The 19,696-nt window shown below is 44.9% G+C and overlaps 1 protein-coding gene and 1 long non-coding RNA gene across 3 annotated transcripts; one reads left to right on the forward strand and one right to left on the reverse strand.

Moving 5' to 3' along the window:
• Nucleotides 1–5,339: 5,339 nt before the first annotated feature.
• On the reverse strand, nt 5,340–9,821 carry LOC148655367 (uncharacterized). The gene is made up of 2 exons (XR_015941253.1): nt 9,726–9,821; nt 5,340–7,980 (listed from the first exon to the last, which is right to left on the reverse strand). It is a non-coding gene; the product is annotated as an uncharacterized LOC148655367 (long non-coding RNA).
• Nucleotides 7,054–17,275, forward strand: dram1 (DNA-damage regulated autophagy modulator 1). 2 transcript variants are annotated; one of them, XR_015941249.1, is made up of 7 exons: nt 7,054–7,877; nt 10,128–10,195; nt 11,127–11,269; nt 11,654–11,831; nt 15,293–15,351; nt 15,904–16,027; nt 17,039–17,275. XR_015941249.1 is itself a non-coding variant. In XM_088645960.1 (7 exons), exons 1-7 carry the CDS (start codon nt 7,681–7,683, stop codon nt 17,081–17,083), a joined length of 783 nt encoding a protein of 260 aa, XP_088502086.1. In that variant the 5' UTR covers nt 7,070–7,680; the 3' UTR covers nt 17,084–17,275. The 2 variants fall into 2 exon arrangements, 1 of the variants encoding a protein (XP_088502086.1); XM_088645960.1 differs by having other exon boundaries at nt 7,070–7,877; nt 15,935–16,027.
• Nucleotides 17,276–19,696: the final 2,421 nt, after the last annotated feature.

Here is a 19,696-nt window from a genome sequence, read left to right on the forward strand (position 1 = left end):
CAGCTGGCACAGCGCTGCAACAGGGCCGTGGCTATCGTCCAGCGCCCCCTGCCGCCCCGGAGGGCTTGTACAGTATGGACAGCTTGTATAATTCAATTCAAGGTGCTTTATTAGCATGACCGATGGGTACACGCAGTGTTGCCAAAGCAAATAAAAATTCACATGAAACAAAACAGAAAATAAAAGTTAAATAAAATCTACAGACATTTACAACAAAGACATGTCAGAAAATAGTTACATATACTGTAGACAGATGGAGCATTTTTGGGAGACAGGCTCACTGTTCCTCAGGCTGGGACAGGAGATCACATACTGGTCTGCCAGTTCAACTGAGTTCCCTCCTCCCTCTCCCAGTAGGATTGGGACCCGTTGTGATTCTGGCAGGTGTGGAAACTCTGGGACTAGATTTCTGAATTTCGGGAAGAATGTTTCTCTAATCCCAGAGTATCTGTCACAGTGCAGTGGGAAGTGCACGTCTGTCTCTGTTTCCCCCGTTATACACTCTTCCGCAGTTACTCAACACTTACACGGCGATAACGCCGTGTAAACAGTAATCATGAATAGGACCCAGAGTTATTCATTAACTCTTGTCTACAGCGTGTGGTAATCATTTTTCTTAAGCTGATACACTAATATCTGGCACCAGTCAACGGTGTTATAAGAAAAAAAAGTAAATAATGAAAACAAAAAACGACATTTTCTTTTGGTTCTTCTTTCAGCTGCGTATATTACCCAAGCTTTTTTTTTTAATCAGAGAGGAAAAAAAAAACGTCTTCTTCCAGCCACCAGCTCGGACAGCCGAAAGTGTTAGTGTGTTAGTTGTGAATATAACATATGTTTTTTTTGTACCTCAGGTGAGATGGCGAAATAGTCTCAGCAGCCTCCAGATGGCCTGGGTTCAGATTCCAGGTGGGGCAGTGTGGCTGCACTCTGGAGTCTTTGTACTTTGCTAAATTGTGCCAGTAAATGCCTGCCGTATAGATGTGTGTCCATCTCATCGCCTCGACTAGGACCATTCAGCCTTGCCATCCAGCTGTAACTGCGTCCCCAGCTGCACAGAAAGAGCCCTTCAGCAGAGCATCACACAGGCCTCCTGGGCGCTGGCAGAGGTTCATCAGAAGCCCTCTCTTACACCACGGAAAACCAGGGACGGAGGCGGACAGATTTCACAGTGCACAACGCGCACCTGACACAGAATGGCAAAACCCCGCCAGAGCACCCCAGTGCTGTACAGCGGTAACCCCCAAAACCCAAAACGCAACAGCGTCGTAAAACCCCAAATGGACACTGTGGGCGACATGACACCCTCCAAGTCGAAGATGCAGGGGCTCCAGGCAAACGTTTGGAAGCCTGGAAGGGAGAGAGTTTGGTACCCCATGCAGTGCCTCTCCTGACACGGCTGACAACAGAAGACTGCACTGAAAGTTCACAAGTGGCTCCTTTGGCAGTACGTAGTTTTAATTGATCCAAGGATCTCATCCAGATGTTTTTTTTTAAAAGAAGTCAGGGTATTGGCTACAACAACGTGGCCGGGTGACTCGTTCCACCCTCCCACCACCCCTTGTGTAAAGACGCTCCTGCTGCACTTCCAAGCAGTTTCCACTTGACCTCACACCACTCCTCCAGTCCTGCTGCTTTCTGTGGCAGCCTCTGTGACATCCAGCCTCAGATTATCAAGCTGTTTCTTAATGACCTCAGTTCCTTATTACATTCAGCCATATCGGGAGAAGACAGTTTCAGAGACAAGTTTCTTCCCACAAGCTGTCAGATTTCTGAACTCGACCCCTACCACTGACTCACGCTGATGTGTTTTTTTCTCACACTGCTTGTTTGACCTTTTTTAAGATGAAAGTTATTTAACTTGTTGTTGTTGTTGTTGCTGCTGTTCTGTGTTTATGTTGTTGGTGTTTCCTTAACATCTTTGTAACAGGCACATGCAAATAAGCATTTCATTGCACTTGCACATATGACTCTGAACTGAGCTGAAGATCTTTGGGGAGAGATAGGAATCCCTGGAATTAAAACGACAAGTAGCTCCAAAAAGCATCACTCTGAACTAAAGTAATCCACCTCCTAAAACGTTCTTTCATTACACCTGGATAGGAAGCTGTTCTTCCCAGCAGCTCCTATCAAGACATGCGATTCGGCAGCATGGAGAGAGGGGAAAGTGTCCATGTAACTGTCCATGCAGATGTCATGGTTGTAGTCCCTCCCCCTTAAGGGCGCTCCGGCTCTTTCACTTCTGAGTTGATTTTGTGCACCTGCTCCCGGTTCCTGCCTCCCTGTAAGAGCCAGACGCTCACTCTGTTCCGGCCTCTGACTTGGTTCCCGTACCAGGCAAGTCCCGGATCTGAGAGCGTGGTCCCGTTCCCCCCGACCCTCCACCGGATCCCGCTCCGGTTTTTAATCCCGTTTTTCATCGTCTCAGATGGACTTCCCAGCTCTGGACATTTGCCTCGTTTTGGATTTCCCTTTGGACTCCTTTTTGGACAGTTTGCCTTGGATTCACCCCCAGAACACCTGCGCACCAAGGACACGCCCCCTGTTTTCATTCCCGACTCCTGCATGCTTATTTCCCCCGTGTTTTCCTCACTCCTCCCCGGATTGTGTCGTCTGCATAGGGTCTGGAAAGAATGCCTTCGTTACAGCAGAACCACGACCACAAGTCTTTGACAAACTTGACAGTGGACCCAGGTGTGAAAAGTGATCAGACCTGCAGATCTGAGATCAGGTATCAGACCTGCAGATCCATTGTCAGTGATCAGACTCATAAATCTGTGATAAGGGATCAGACAGACTGTCATGGCACAATCATTAAGGACTGTAAGGCCAGTCCGCCAGTGTGTAGTCCTGTGTGTTGATAGCAAGCGGTGAAATAAAGGAAATGGTTTCATGCTCAACCTGTATGTAGGTTGTAGTCTGGAAAAATGTTTAGTCCATTTGGCTGGTACATCAAACTTCTCTGTTTTGATTTTTCTTTGGAGAGCACCACTTTGATACTTTTCTGGTAGATGTAAATCAGTATGGCAGTCGGCACTGTGGAGATGACCTGTTGCTCTTTTAAAACCACAGATTTACGGTGTCTGGCAAAATAATTCAGACCCTTTATGTGGTACCTTGAATACATTTTGAGAAATGATAAAACAATGCCCTGAGCCCATGCTTAGATGTAGAGGGGTGCACTCTCGGTGCCGCCCTGGTGTGAATGAACCAGCTGCACTGCCGGTGCCCCTCTGCCCAGCTCAGGGCAGCCAGCAGGTCCATAATAGGGTCAGAGCTGGGATAGTGATGGTCAAGGCCAAGTTCCACTGTGCTTTGACAGCAGTATATTGTTAACAGAGGGTGTCTCAAGGTTTTAGCTAGCAGCTATATCACCTTGCAACTCGCAACTGGCAGCCCACTGGAGCTCAGCAGGTGTGAGCCTGGTCAGTACCTGGATGGGAGACCTCCTAGGAAAAACTAAGGTTGCTTCTTCAAGAGGTGCTAGTGGGGTCAGTAGGGGGCGCTCACCCTGTGGTCTGTGTGGATGAGACATAAAACTGAAGTCCTGACTCTCCGTGTCATTAAAAATCCCAGGGTGTTTCACAAAAAGAGTAGGTGTGTTACCCCAGGATCCTGGCCAAATTTCCCCCTGGCCTTTACCAGTCATGGCCTCCTAATAATCCCCATCTGTGAACTGGCTTCATCACTCTGCTCTCCTCCCCACTGAGAGCTGGTGTGTGAGGAGTGTACTGGTGCATCATCCAGGTGGGGCTGCACACTGGTGGTGGTGGAGGGGATCCCCATTACCTGCAAAGCGCTTTGAGTGGAGTGTCTAGAAAAGCACTAATCATTTTAAATATAATTCATATTATTTTTCGCTTCCTTGATTGATGTTGTATTATACTATAATAAAAGGAATGGGTCCTTGAGTTCTAAGGCACGTTTCATTGAAAAGGACCTCTCCTTGCAGTTGCCATAATGTGCTTGTTTCTCTATCTCACCTCAGTCTCACTCCTCCACGTTGCCAGATGTAAAGATTGACCAAGTGGCCAGAGATTCCTGCGTCAGGCGTTTTCAGTCTGGAAACTAACAGACTGCTAGTCATGATAAGACCCTAGAACGGTGTTTATTTTCAGTTGTGTAAGATTAAGGAATTCGGACAAAGACTTGAACTCCAGAGAAAGCAAATACCACTAAGAATCAAAATGTACAGTACATTGAAATCTCCAAGCATGAAAAGCTTTCTATTGCTTGAGTGTAAAAATTAAAATAGATCATCAGAATCAGACCCAGCTAGGAATAAATGAACTTTAGGAGAGTTATAAATGAGCTAATAATAGGTTTATTCCATATTGAAAAGAGAAGAAAGAAAACACAACATTTCGGCCGTGGAGCCTTCTTCAGGTGTCACACCGAAACGTTTTTCTTTCTTCTCTTTTCAGCGTGAAATAAACCTATTACTTGTTCCTTTGCAGCCTACGCATGCTGACACAGCTACCCACCTGAACTACTTATAAATGAGCTATTTCATCAAAGGGTAAGAAGACATGAAATAAAAAACCAGACAAGGCACAAGAACTGCATCCATGCACAGGTGATAATCAGACAACGCAGAGCACATAACTTTTCGCGTTCACGCTCAGCAATCACTTCGGTCTGAAACAAAGCGCTGTTTGTTAACGAACAGGTGTCAGGTGGCAGGTCTGAATAAGCTCGAGCACAGAGAATGCAGCTTGAAACCCCGTGCAGACAGCTGAAGTTCCAGAGGAGGAAAATCGAAACTCTGACCTAGAAAACTGGGCCTATGAACCATTCCTAAGCCACAGCACTGTCTATAACCCACCTGAAACGTAAAAGAGATGATTCAATTGTCGAGACAAATACTGATGAATCAATACTCTAGTGACATAGTGAATAAAACAAAACCCAGATACAGAAAGATAGCCAGTCTTCAGAGATACCGGGTTGAATATAGGGATACTATGGCTAGTGATAGATCCAGCAGTTTCAAATTGTCAAGAATTATAAAGGGTGTGAAACTAGTTTTCTGTCGTTAATTGGTTTCTAAGGCCTAGCTGGCCTGTCATATTATTTGCTGCTTCACCTTTGTTTCACATTTGGCTTGGACCCCCTTCACTCGAAACACATCTCCTGGCCCTTTCTTGAAGCCAGAAACTACCACCATATTCCAGAGGTACTGCACCTGCCTTCTAGGCAACATCAAAGAAGTACTTTAACCAGATTTCCACAGCCATGGGCAATGCTATCAACGATGATGGGCCAGGGTCGTCCGTCTCCAGTTTCCAACATGAAGGCACTTGGCCACAACAGCAACCTCAGTAATACTGACAAATCAATCAATCAATCAATCAGTTTTTAATGTTGTATAGCACCTTTCTCTCCAGAACATTCCCATGGCATTCCTTCACCCTGCAGCCTATGTGGCTCCTAATGCCCCAGTATAGTGGCGGGGACACTAGACTGTAAAAAAAAAGTGCTTCTACATACTCCACTCAAAGCTCTTTACATGTAATGGGGATCGCCTCCACCACCACCAGTGTGCAGCCCCACCTGGATGATGCACTGGTAGCCAGAGTGAACCAGTACACTCCCCACACACCAGCTCTCAGTGGGGAGGAGAACAGAGTGAAGAAGCCAGTTCAGAGATGGGGATTATTAGGAGGTCATGACTGGTAAAGGCCAGGGTAAAATTAGGCCAGAATGCCAGGGTAACACCCCTACTCTTCTCAAGAAACACCCTGGGATTTGTAATGACCACAGAGAGTCAGGACCTCAGTTTTAAGTCTTATCGAAGGACAGCACCTTTTTACAGTACAGTGTCCCCATCACTATACGGGGGCAATAGGACCCACACAGACCGCAGGGTAAGCGCCCTGTGCTGGCCCCACTGACACCTCTTCCAGCAGCAACCTTATCTTTCCCAAGAGTCTCCCAGCCAGGTACTGGCCAGGCTCACACCTGCTGGGCTTCAGGGGGCTGCAAGGTGTGAGCTGCAGGGTGATATGGCTGCTGGCATTATCCAGCCATCCCTGGAAGGATCTGATGTCATCGGCCTCAACGACGAGGCTGGGCAGCTTGTTCCATCCACCGCTTATTCCAATTCAGGGCTGCGGGGGCGCCAGAGCCTATCCCAGCAAGCAACGAGCACAATGCAGGGTAATAATAATACAATACAGGGTACCAGACACACACACACACCAGGGTCAATGTTCCCAGAAGCCAATTAGCCTACCAGCATGTTTCAGGACAGGGGGACAGGAGCAGCCGGCAGAAACCCACGTGAACACAGGGTGAACATACAGACTCCACACAGACTGGTAAAGGCCGGGGTACCCCAGGAATTGAACCCAGGGCCCCAGCACTGCCAGGCAACAAAGCTAACTACCGAGCCACTGTGACCCCCGGACTTAGGACACGTGGAGATTTATTCCGCAGTGTTTGAAGGGCAGCGTTTTGAGTTTATACGGGTCACGTTTTAGTGCGACGTCCGAAAGCAGCAAGTGCCCCAAAAGATCACTTTCTTGGCCACATACAATTTCTTGCATTAGGAATTTCTTTTCACACACCCCAGCTTGCTCTCCATGAGACACACAGGCACACAGGGGGGGAGAGAGAAGCTTGGGGTCAGAGTGCAGCGTCAGCCATTTATACAGCACCCCCAGAGCAGTTGGGGTTAAGGGTCTTGCTCAGGGGCCCATTGGAGTAGGATTCATATGCCGGCCAAGGGATTTGAACCGGCAACCTTCCAGCCACAGAGTCACCGCTCCGCCCTTAGTTTAGTTAAGCACTAAACCCGCGGCTGCAGCAGATAACAGCTCACACTTTCCTAGAGTTTATATCGAGCTCATGAAACGTATCAGCACCTCATGAAAGCTTTACAAAAGCTCTACGTTGTGATTTATCTCATATTTACCCATATTTGACACCTGCCACTTTTTTTTTTTCCACGCGGTACGAATCAGGTTTCTGCTTGCTTTCCGCTTTCTGTCTCTCTTCACCGCTGTCTGGCGTCACAGCGGTGCTAGTTAACTAGTAACGAGTTTTAAAAATATATACAGTATATATTGCGGAATTACATAATTTACTGCCAGGAATCGGAGAGCGCTTCAACTTCTTTGTTCCCTTTCTGTTTTCGAGCTCAAGGGCGGGTTCGGGGGGATCCTCGTTGCCTTAGCGACTAACCGGTGAAACTTTGTGGGCGCAGTTTTATATTCGGCTGTCTCTGTAGGGAGAGTAACCCGCTGTTCAGCTTCGCCTTTTTTTTCCAGAAAAGAAAAAGAAAAAAAAAAGCTTTAACAATAAATCTCAAGCAAACTTGAGCAAGCTGGTCTGGCCAAAAAGAAGGCGTTACTGATCAATCTTTGTCGAAGTTTGCAGAAAAAGGTGAACTTCTCCTTACGCACCGGGGCGGGCGGGGACATTGCGGAGGTTGCATCTGCCTGCTGGATTTTGCAGGGCACCGCAGTCGACAGTAATCCATCAGTGTGTGTGTCTGTGTGTGTGTGTGCACCAGGAAAGGGGGTGTCGTGGTTTTCGGGTCTGGGCGATCCGCGAGCGCAGCGCGAGGACTCGCCCCCACGGCAGCTGCCCGCCACGTGACCGCCGCGCCGTCACAGCTGGGCTCGGAGAGCGGTCGGGCTCCGGGCCGGGTCTGCCCCAAGACTGCTCCTCCGGGGCATGGCAAGGTCCGGCTGGGGCTGGACAGCTCTCTCCCGTGTGCTCCCGGGCTCGCCGCGATTGAAAATGCTCTGGTTTCTGGAAGGGATGTGCCTGTTGCCCACGTCCTTGGTCATCTGGTCCTCCTTTTCCTTCGTCCTCTCCTATATCGTCGCCCTGCTCCGGCGTGATGTCGACGTCGTGTTCCCGTATATAAGGTAGGTCGCCCCCGGATCGCGGCTGTGTCTCCGCACAGGTGCGGGCAGGACCCCTGCAAGCCCCACAGTTAGGTTTAGTGACAGCGTGACAAACCAGGAGGTCCTGCCGGAAGAGAAGCAACAGGTTAGTTTGTTGTGGTTTTCCGATTGACTGGGAGGGTCAACGCGTTCGCCTGCGTGGACCTCATTTTCTAAAATACCACATTATTTTAATTCAGTGCACATCAAAGATTTTGTACTTTGTAGTCCTACCGGGCGCCGCTGGGCTCGCAACCCTTCTGATCTCGGAATATTTACGCCCACTACCTACATATAGCGAAACTATTTAAAAAAATGATTTAAAAAATACATTTAAAAAAAGGGTGTTTCGTAGAATCTGAACCATTATTTAAGGCGCATTATTTAAGTGCGTATAAAAGGTAGATCATTGTGTTTTAAATGGCTTTATGAGTAAAATGCCAGACAGTTTCGTTTTCCCCGAGCGGGGCTGTTGTTGATCTTGCGAGTTATTCCGGGAACATCTGCCCCAGTTAAGCGCAGATGAGGTTTACTATACACCCAGCCAACGCCGCAAATCTGTTTTTTTCAAACAGCGTAAAGTAAAAACGGCGGAGTTTTGATTGCCGATGCCGGCACGCTGTTGATCAAGCTGTGAGTTCACCTCCCTTTGCGCCCTCACACCTGTCTGTCCCGAGGTGTTACTGCGTGAAAAAAAACACTGCACCCCAAATCGAGCTCACCGTCTGCTGCCACGGCGTTAAAACGTCACCTGACAATGTCGACCGACAATGTCCGTTAGTAAAGGAAAAAATAAATCACAGGTAAACGCAGTAGACCGAAGCATAGCCCGAGAGCACATTTGTTTTTAAAAGTTTAAAATGTTATATACTGTACTCGACGTTTATGTGTTTGATCAAGTCTAAAATAGGACAACAACTTTTTACGATTTGCAGAGTATAGTGGACCACAGACTTATTTTATTTACATTTTTAAAACTGAGAGTTACATATTATAAATGTGCAAGTTAAACCTTCATCACTAGAAACTCATATAATTAAAAAAAAAACACGTTCACTGTATCATCTTCGCTCAGCTGCAAACGTCCCGAGCAAAAGGGAGCGAAGATGTTTTAACTGCGGCCTGAAAATCGTCCACAGCGAGAGGCTGGAATCTGAATTAGGTAAAAGTCATCATTATCAGATTCAACCCGGCTGACGCGGGTGTGCCTGTCCTGGAAACATCTCTCATGTGTCCCGGTATCACAAACTTTGGGCTCCGAAAATCTTCAGAAACCGTTTAGATAGGAACGTCTGGAAAAGATTTTCTTCTCTTCCAGTGCTACCCTGTGTCTGACCTGTCAACAAAAGGGAATCTGCAGAGAGAAGAAGACCAACAGTTTTTCCTTTTTCCCTGGGTTTTTCCCTGCATTTGTTTCGTTTCCCTGCAGTTGTTTTAGTTCTGGCGAGGCTCCAGACAAACATGGCTGCCCGCCAGTCCATTCCCTCTCTTCACTGCTGGTGCGTTTTTGTGTCGGAGGGATCCTTCACCTCTCCTTTCTCGCAGCCCCGTTTCAAAGATTCGTTCTCACCAAAGACCCCCGTCTTCCACAGTAGTTCTAATCTTAAGATATTAAAAGCAGAAACGGATCACCAGTAAACAACGTTGCAGGAGATAGAGGTCTACTGTGCTAAGTTTGTCCACACTGCTGTGTGCAGGTGAAAAATGTGCCCTTGTTTAGGGACCCCATTGGTCAGTTTTTAAGACCTCCAGGAGGTACCTGATTCCTGGTTCAGAAGCACTGCTGTATATGACATGACTGAAGTTATAAACTATCGCTTTGCTCCATACCTGTCAGTGAAGTCTTGGCTGATAGTACTTCATCAGCAGACCGCTGGTGGTTAGCTGAAAGCCCCTCTCTTGAAGGAGTTTGCCCGTACAGATCTGAAGGCTGATGAGACAAAAATGAATGGTGAAATATGAATGACAGGATCGGAGATTGTTGTGGTGCGGAACGCAAGTGAGAATTTTCAACCACAGTTCAGTTCATCAAGAACAAGTAGATCACAGGTTCCTTGAGAAACAAAAACAAATTCTGCTTTTAAGTGAAGAATAAAATACAATGCATGCTTTTTTGTTTTAGTGGAGAAAATCTTAATTCGTATTAAGGTTTTTAATTCAAGGTCAAGTGCTGAAATAAACAGGAGTCGCTGAGTGTCTCCCTGACATTTCTTCTTTACTGCTTTGTCTTAGTGATACAGGGACGGAGCCACCTGAGAGTTGCATTTTTGGTGTGATGATAACCATCAGTGCCTTTCTGGGTAAGTACGGAGGCAGAGAATTGGTCTAGGCAAACATGTAAGAGCCATGGGGGTAGTACTATTACACTGTCTCAAAATGCTCAGACACTTGTTACTTTCCATATGAAAATGGTAGCTAAAGACTTAAGACACGCTCTCCCATGAATACGTTTTTGTCTTGCGGACGGCCAGTGCCAGACCTCCTTGCTTTGTGAACTCATGTGTGGTGTGAGCTCAGAGCCTGGATTTGAGCAGGCAATCCTGGGTAACTCTGATTGACTCAAGTGTCAGTTCGGATGAGACTGTGTCGCAAAACTAGCGTCTCGCCAAGTGGGGTTTGGGCACTCTCTAGTCGTGGGGTGTGACATCAGCTGCCTGACACGTGCTGTCCTGGCATGAGTATCTCCTGCTGGATATATACTGTAACAAAAAGAAAGAAAATAAAGCACACGTCTGTAAGACTTCCCGGATTGTAACTCTAACTTCACTCCTCCTTTAAAGTCTGAAAGAGAAAAGCTGCAACTTAAGAGGTCTTGCTTTTCTCACTGGTGGTAGCTCTCTTGCACACGTGTGCGTGTCCCTATTTCAGGCTTAACCGAAAGATGAAATCACACTTCCCTTTTTGAAGAAACCAAAAGCAGAAATGCTCTGTGCTTGAAATTAATTAACAGCAGGTGCAACACTGTTTGCTGACTCTTTATTCCAGCGTTAAGTCCTCACAATTTAAAAAACAAATTGTGCAAGAAAGGAAAGTTTGTTAAAAAATGCCTGTAACATCAGATGCCATTTTCCTGTCTGTAAAACCAGTTTTCTGTAATTAATTTAATTAAAAAATATAATTGGATGAAAATCAGTTACCATACCCCAGTTTTATCACGGTCAGGCATGAATAATCCTTTGATGTTTGCTAATCCATTAATCCCTATTTTTATTTCTTATTAACATTTTCCAGGTGTGTCCACTATGTTTACAAGGTACAAGTTTCTTGAGAAGTTAAATGAAACAGCAGATAGACTTGACCCCAGACTGAATCTGGCTGCACTTTGTGTTGGAATAATTGGGTGCTTGGGAATGTGTGTTGTGGCCACCTTTCAGGTACATAAATCGAAATGATAACATTACAGTCTCACAGCGGTACACAATACTGTAGATTCAGAATGCATTACATCTTTTGGATTACTTTAGACATGTATTCACTTTTTAGGGAAAAGATCCATTAATCTAATTTCAAAATAAAATAAGTCATGCAATTTGAAGTTTATATGAGCTGCATTTTGCATTAATTCATTTATTTTCTGTGTTATGCTTGCTTTGTGTGACTTCCGGATTCTTCCTTACCTTAGATTGTTACCCTCCAGGTGACAATTGAAAAGGTGCAGGACAGACAGCCTAAAGCTTGCTGCCCGTTAGCTCTGTGTCTGCCGTTCCAGTGCATGGGCAGGGTCTCACTAGTTCACTGCTCCGTGTGTCTCGTTTCAGGAAACAACCATCATGGTGGTTCATGACTTTGGTGCTCTCCTTGCCTTTGTTTCTGGGGTCATCTATATTCTCCTCCAGTCCATCATCTCCTACAAGATGCGCCCACATGGGTCTTCACTGGCCACGTGCCACACCCGCATGACAATCTCCATCATCTCCCTGATCGCTGTGTTCCCGAGTATCCTTTGCGCCGTGGCTCCGCTGGGCCACGAGCAGCTGTAACAGGCCCGTGTGTCTGGAGAGGGGCTGTGGATCTGCGCGGTTCTCAGGTTCCTGCAATGCCGTAGTCAGTGCAAACGCCTGTAGCGGGAACAGTTCATTTTTTATCCGCAGTTAGTAAGCATGACCGCCCGTCTTTCGGATGAGACGTTAAACCGAGGTCCTGACTCTCAGTGGTCATTAAAGATCCCCAGGTATTTCTCGATAAGAGTAGGGAGTTATCCCGGAGTCCGGGCCAAATTTCCCCCCTCGGCCTTTACCGTGGCCTCCAAATTGTCCCCATGTGTAATAGGCTTGCACTTGCCCTGCGATGGACTGGGGTGAACCCTGCCTTGCGCTCGCTGCTTGCTGGGTAGGCTCTGGCTTCCCGTGACACCGTATGGTATAAAGCAGTTTGGCAAATGACGTGACAAGCATGACCGTTGTTGAAGTCAAATTGTCAGTAAAGACATTTTAAGGAATGTGTTTCCCGGTTTGCAAAACTGTATAAGGATGTACCTAGATAAGATCATCATTGTTTCTTATCAGCCTCACATTGGCCAATCGGAACAGGCCATCATAGAATTCCGTATAATTAATAATAATTCCTTACACTTGTATAGCGCTTTTCTAAACACTCCACTCAAAGTGCTTTACAGGTAATGGGACTCCCCTCCTCCATCACCAGTGTGCAGCCCCACCTGGATGATGTGACAGCAGCCAGAGTGCACCAGTACACCCCCCACACACCAGCTCTCAGTGGGGAGGAGAGCAGAGTGCACCAGTACGCTCCCCACACACCAGCTCTCAGTGGGGAGGAGAGCAGAGTGATGAAGCCAGTTCAGAGATGAGGATTTTTAGGAAGCCATGATTGGTAAATGGGAAATTGGGCCAGGACACCGAGGTAACACCCCTACTCTTTTCAAGAAATGTCCTGGGATTTTTAATGACCACAGAGAGTCAGGACCACAGTCTTAAGTCTTATCGAAGGACGGCACCTTTTTACAGTATAGTGTCCCCCTCACTGTACTGGGGCATTAGGACCCACATGGATCACAGGATGAGCACCCCCTGCTGGTCCCACTAACATCTCTTTCAGCAGCAACCTTAGTTTTTCCCAAGAGTCTCCCATCCAGGTACTGACCAGGCTCACACCTGCTGAGCTTCAGTGGGCTGCTAGTTGTGAGCTGTGAGCTGCAGGGTGATGTGGCTGCTGGCATCAATATGGCATAAATATGTACATAGAAAATATTTATGAGGCTATAGAGGAGACATCTTTGGAAACCTTTTTTTCACTTACTTTTTGCCTCTAATATTGTTCCGTCCTCCGTTAAATCACCCTGTACATTTTCTTGTTGAAGTTATAAATCCCAGGCTCACCTGTGTGCCTCAACAAGTGAAAGAGCTCACTTGAGCACAGCACAAGCTGTATAGAGATAAGATCATGGGTTCGAGCCTGGGTCATGTAAGAGCACGCATTACATCCGGAAAATACTAGCAGGCGGTAGGCACTCAGGAAATTCAGATTTATGGACTTAGAAAATAGAAAACAGAGGGTTCAGGTAAGGGATCAATACTCGATTTGGGATGTAATTAGTGGAGAACCACAAGGATCTGTAGTAGGACCACTGCTCTTCCTGATTTATAGCAGGGTTTTCCATTCTAGGTTAATTATTGTAACTAGTCATGTTTGCAAAAGATAATAAATTTGCAGGATTATCAAACACTGTAGAAGCAGCAACCAAAATTCAAAAGCATTTAAGAACAAACTTGGAGCTGGACAAACAGCGGGAGGACTATATGTAACGAACAGTTCTTTCCGGAACCTATGCGGACGACACAATCCGACGGAGTGGGGAAACACTGGGGAAACGTCATGCAGGAATACGGGGCAGAAGACAGGAGGGCGTGTCCAAGGTGCGCTGGTGCACGGGGGGGGGGGGGTGTGGCCAAGGCGAACAATCCGAGAGAGTAGTCCTTTGGGAATATCCAAAAACACACGAGAAAGTCCAAAACCAGGAGATCCATCAAACACGAAGTTTAAACTACGAAGGCCGGGTCGGAACCAGCGGACAGGGAACAGGAACGGGAACAGAGGTTAAAACCTTAACGGGACCAGGCGCTTCCAGGTCCAAAATTATTTGATACTGTTTCTCTTAAATCAGTCCAGGGAAGAGCAACCAGATACAGTCTGGGGCTTTGGGAATGTCCTACACTGACAGGCTGCAGGAACTGAGCCTTTTTAGTGTTGAACAGAGAAGACTACAAGGGTACCTGATACACGTTTGACTAATCTAGTCCATTTGGAAGTTAATAGCTAATTGATCCCAGGATTGAAGCTAATTGAAGCCAGGGTTTTACCTTCTGCAACATGGCTGAGGATATTGTTCCATCCTCCCGCAAACCTTAATATAAATAAGTGCCTCCGGTTCACAGGTTTAAATTCACTGCCCCTTAATTTTCGTTTATTTTTGTGTTCCACTTGTGATTAAAAAAAAATCCAAAGGAATTCCCATAGTATAAACCTTGGGTATTTTTATATAGATTCTTATTTAAACTAATCAAATTCACAGATGATGAAACAAACGGGGGAGTGATAAACAGAGACAGCAGTAAGGTATTTACAAATAGACATACAGATTGGGCAGGCATGTGGCAAATTACATTTAATGTCAGTTAATACGAAGTCAACCACACAGGGACATGACTATAGACATCACATGGGTGATTCAGAGCTACAAGTATCCACAGGATGTGTGTGTTTATGTAGATTCTTCAATGTTCTCATCAAGACCAAGTAGGAAAGCAATAGAAAAGACAACTGAATGTTTGGGTATGTTATTAAAAGGGTGGAATTTAAATTCAGTTCAGGGAAGTAGTGCTTCTTCTGCTGTGTATGATTAAAACCTTGTGTTGATCTTTGTTCACTACACCACAAAAAGGTTAAAACAGTCTTAAGGTGAGTTCAAAAAGGAGCAACAGCAATTAATACTGGTCACGAAGGATTGTCATATACAGACAGGTCAAGGGAGAAATCTTTCCATTACCTTCAGTTTAGAGCACAGGTGATTGAAAGTTTGGATTCAAGTGAATTGGTTCTGTTGTGGTATAGAGAGTGTTAACTGGAGGGACAACTTCAGTCACAGTAAAGCAACAAGCTCACAGAGTTGTGGGTGTCTGGAACAGGCTTGTATGTGTTGTTGAAGACCAATGGCTAGGCTCCTTGAAGAAACAGCAGGAGGAAAATTTACTGTAGATTCAGTCACCTACTAAACTGTCAAGATTGGCTGAATGGCCGCTCATTTGTAGCTTTTTTACCTGCTTATGGTCAATGATTAATGATTTGAAAAATTAGATTTAACAGCTTCCCAGCTTCCTGGTCTCAGCAAAATGAGTCTTTTGTTCTTCTTACTGCTTCTCCTTGACCTCTGACCTCACTAGCGATCATATGTGCTGCTTGCTTGAAAATGTCCAAGTTACACTGGGACCCGCATGACAAGGTACTGCATCTGTTCATTATCCTTGCAAATCAGATGTACAGTCAGCTCCTGTTCAAACGCCTCTTCAGAAGTAGTTGTTGATCATTGTAGTTCAGCTCTTTGAGCTGCACTGTATAAAAACATCAATAAACTTTCTGTGTAATTATAAGCAACAAACATGATGTATTTCTTTTTGGTACTTGTTTCATATACTTCTAAGAAGCTGCTGTCAGTCTAACTACTAGTAAAAGCAAATATGCATCTCTTTCAAGCATCTTAGTCTCCTGAGCTAATGTAGAGAAATGAACAGTGTTGCGCTGTCAGAAATTGTGTGCTAGATTCCATACTTTAAAACACTTGAAAACTCCAAAAAGAACACAGTGAAAAAAATACATTTTATTGACAAATACCACGCTTTGTTTAAGTACTGGCTTACAAACTGGCTGTGCCCTGTGAATGTTTTCACATCTGGTTGGAATAAGCACGAAGAAGTGCCCTAGGCTTGTTCTCTAATCCCCCATAAAGAGACGATGTGTATGTCCTCAAAGTGAATCTTGTCTTACTCTAATGCAGGCTTCCTCTGTGATCTCCTCCTGTGTTCTAGGGATATGGCTTGCATGTGACAAGTGCTGCATGTGAATGGACAGTGGCCTTTGGCTTCGTCTGTTATTTCCTGACCTACATTAGAGAGTTTCAGGTATGTGAGGTCTCTGTATTTGCACACGCACTTTCCTCTTTTCACTCTTTTCAGCTCGGTTGATTCTAGGAAAAGAGAATTGTTGAAAGTTGAGCCATAACCTTTCAATTCTTTTAACTCTGTCGAGCACTTACTGTACATGCCTCATCGGATGTGTTGTTTCCACACAAATGGCATTCTGCTAAAGCAGTGCCTTACACCATGGAAGATAAAATTGCACTTTTAAAAAGAGCATTAGATTTTTCACCAAATTTAAACGCTTTACTGAAATAATTTTTCATTTGAAAAACGTTTTGATCTTTTTGGCCAACATAGTCAACTAATGTTCATTTTTAAACCTATGTGATAAGGCGTTGAGTAAATATGGATCAATATTAGACTTTACATGTATGCAGTGTAATACCGATATTTCTCTGACACTGAAAAGCTTAAAAGGCAAACGGATAGACACGTGAAGGTGCACATGAGAAATTCTCTGTCTCTCTCATCTTTTGAAAGTAAAATACAGAATGCAAATATTTTACTTCTGTGCAAAGAATAAACGTGTACATTCTCAAAATGTTTCTCTGGCACTGGAATTACTATGTTTCCATGAATATATTTGAATCTGCTCAAAGCTGCTGGATTGATTTTCATTTCTTCGGAGGAAGAACTATGACAGAGCAGGGTACAGAGAAGAGGTTCTCATGCGGGATGGCAGCTCGGTCAATCATGACGATAAAATCACTGCATATTGTCTAGTTTTTGCAGTGGCTTTGCTTTCCTATCAAAAGTCACAACACTTTTTAGAGGCTGTGAAAAAGAATTTTGTATCGGTGAAATCAGTCTTCTGAAAGATGTGAGAGCTCTCACACATTCATTCCTTCACAAAAAAGGGAAATGTGCACTGAAATTTCTGTTTCAGATAACTGGCTGGGTATTGCAAAAACACCCCACACAAAGGCGCAGCTCTGATGATCTATATGTATTGAAAATATTTTTTATTTAACTCTTTCTTTTCTCTCTCAACAGACGTTTACATTGAAGATGAAGATACAGATATTTGACTGTTCTTGACACTGCATTTTATTCCAGAAAAGGTTTCTTGGGCTCCAGAAAGGTTTATAGGACATAAAGGGATTCTTTTTAAAAAAGAAGGTTAAATCAGTTTTATTTTCATAGCATTTTTATTAAATTGTACATCTGTAATAATACCTTGTGCAAAAATAACATTAGAAACCTTGAAATAAAAAGGTACCATTTTATCCATGTCATTGTTATACTCTTTTTGATCAACAACATTAAGTGTGAAATTTGGATTTTCAATGCCTTGCCAAACACCCATTACATTTTGTTGGCGGGTGTTATGCTTAGGACAGCAGTAATGATTGCCCAAGACTTCATCAGCCTTGATGCGCACTGTGCACACCCAGGTTTTAATCTGCGTGATTAGGGCTGGAATGAGGAGATTCGGAAACTCCCAGCCTGTTTTAGGCAAACCCAGGTTTAATACAGGGAGATGGATTTTATCTCGGCCAAGCATACTGTATATTCCAAGGTCCTGCTTGTCGTTTATTCATTTAGTTTGTAAAGGGTTCTCTTCTATTTCGGTAAGACAGAGCTATGACAAAACACCTAGTGAGGGAGCCAGAAAAGATGCGGAAACCGTCACCTGACATTCTCGAGAATTGACAAAGAAACCCTTTTTTGCTGGAGATTTCATCATGGTGTTATTACACTGTCTGGGTCCTGTTGGCCAATGCATGCTTTTGCATAGTGATACACTTCCTGCTGCAGCCCAGACCAGCTGTACAATCTGGTCTCTGCAGAGTGTGGCTCCGGTTGCTCAAGCCGCCTGGTCCAAGGAGCTGTTTGCGACTTTTATTCCTGCCTTCAGCTGCTGAATGTAGCAAAACAGCGCATCAGGAAGGCAGAACCTCAGAAGGACTCTCCTCACTGTTCCAGTTGCGATTTGACTGACAGACCCAATGCTGAGCCCATGAAGACGGCTCTGGGTCACAGCTGGATTCTGAACAGAGATGTGAACGCAGGCCTCTTGTTGGAAATCACCTCACCAAAAAAATTCTTAAGTTTCTTTTCTATCTTATGACTGCTCTTACATGACCTGATAAAAATCCCAAACCTTATGCAAACGAGGGTTTTTGAGGAAGTTGGTCATTGTATTTCTTTCTTTAAAACCGCTAAATCAGAAGCGCAATCGTAGAGTTTCCTTATCAAACACACACAAACCCTGTGACAGCAGAACTGCTGATAGGAATGTTTTGTGGGTGGAACCCATCTGAGAAGAGACTATGACCTGGTTATGTTTTTACCAGAAATGTGGGGAAAAAAATAACATTAAACAAAAAATACACAGGCAAAGTAGTCAAGACTGAAGTTTGTCCTGGTACACTTACACCTGGGTAACTGTTTACCTGCAGCTCTTGATATAGCATGTGTAATGGCTTTTGTTTGTTAATAAGGTTACGAAACGGTGAAACATTGTAATAAAAAAGAAATGAAAGTAAATGTTACTCAGTATATCATAAACCCTTGGCATCAAAAGAACCAGCAGAAGAGATGTTTCAGTAGAAGAGATCTTCATTCGTACACATTACTGTTGAGCTAAGATCTGAGATTTTAAGACTGATCCTCGACCACAGTCATCCCATCAGTTTGACAGTCTGTTGTTTTGCATTTGGCACAACAGGAATTCACAAGGGATTGGAGCAGCAGTGAGTGTAACACTGTGAGTGTAGTTAGTCCCGCCACAGATGTCAAATAAAGATGTGTTGGATAAGTTTGCATTATGGGTTGCTCCTTAAGGTTTAATCACATTCACACTAACTCGAATAACACGTTTAGAAGTAGAAATTCAGAAGAACCCAGTCTGACACAAGGAAAAAAGCAAGATAAACAGCCTTCATTTTCTTGAATCCATCATAGCTGAGCGAAGTCACAGACTCAAAAAAGGGGAACTTAGATATGTGGAACTAAAATGAGACGGAAGAATTCAACATTTTTTCTTTAAAGTTTTCTGAGGAAACTAATTTCCGACTCACACACTAGTCGAATTGGTAGCTTAAAGTTTACTGTGTCGTTGTTGTTCAGCTTTTATTGTCACGTCATTTGCCAAACCGCTTCATACCATACGGTGTCACGGGAAGCCGGAGCCTACCCAGCAAGCAGCGAGCGCAAGGCAGGGTTCACCCTGGAGGGGGCGCCAGTCCATTGCAGGGCACGTCCAAGCCCATCATACATGGGGACAATTTGGAGGCCGAGGGGGGAAATTTGGCCCGGACACCAGGATAACTCCCAACCCTTCTCGAGAAAGATCCGGGGATCTTTAATGACCACTGAGTGTCAGGACCTCAGTTTAATGTCTCATCCAAAGGACAGTGCCCACTATAGTATAGTATATGCCACTACACCAGGGCATTAGGACCCACACAGACCACAGGTTGGGCACCTCCTACTGGTCTCACAAACACCTCTTCCAGCAGCAACCATAGCTTCCCAGGAGGTCTCCCACCCAGGTCCTGGCCAGGCTCAACCCTGCTGAGCTTCAGTGGGCTGCCAGCTGAGTGCTGGAGGGTGATATGGCTGCTGGCATGGCTTTTAATGTGATGCATTTTATTTACATTATTATAAACGAGTGCTGTCCTCAGTGTTGGATTCTGGGTGTCTGTT

This window comes from Lepisosteus platostomus, chromosome 9, assembly GCF_059453375.1.
Source record: "Lepisosteus platostomus isolate fLepPlt1 chromosome 9, fLepPlt1.hap1, whole genome shotgun sequence".
Classification (NCBI taxonomy): domain Eukaryota; kingdom Metazoa; phylum Chordata; class Actinopteri; order Semionotiformes; family Lepisosteidae; genus Lepisosteus; species Lepisosteus platostomus.

Excerpts from the sequence above, each read along its gene's own strand:
- dram1 (XM_088645960.1), top strand. The coding sequence starts at position 7,681 with ATGGCAAGGTCCGGCTGGGGCTGGACAGCTCTCTCCCGTGTGCTCCCG. Across the intron at positions 7,878-10,127 it reads GTCGTGTTCCCGTATATAAG|TGATACAGGGACGGAGCCAC; the intron begins GTAGGTCGCCCC and ends GCTTTGTCTTAG. Across the intron at positions 10,196-11,126 it reads AACCATCAGTGCCTTTCTGG|GTGTGTCCACTATGTTTACA; the intron begins GTAAGTACGGAG and ends AACATTTTCCAG.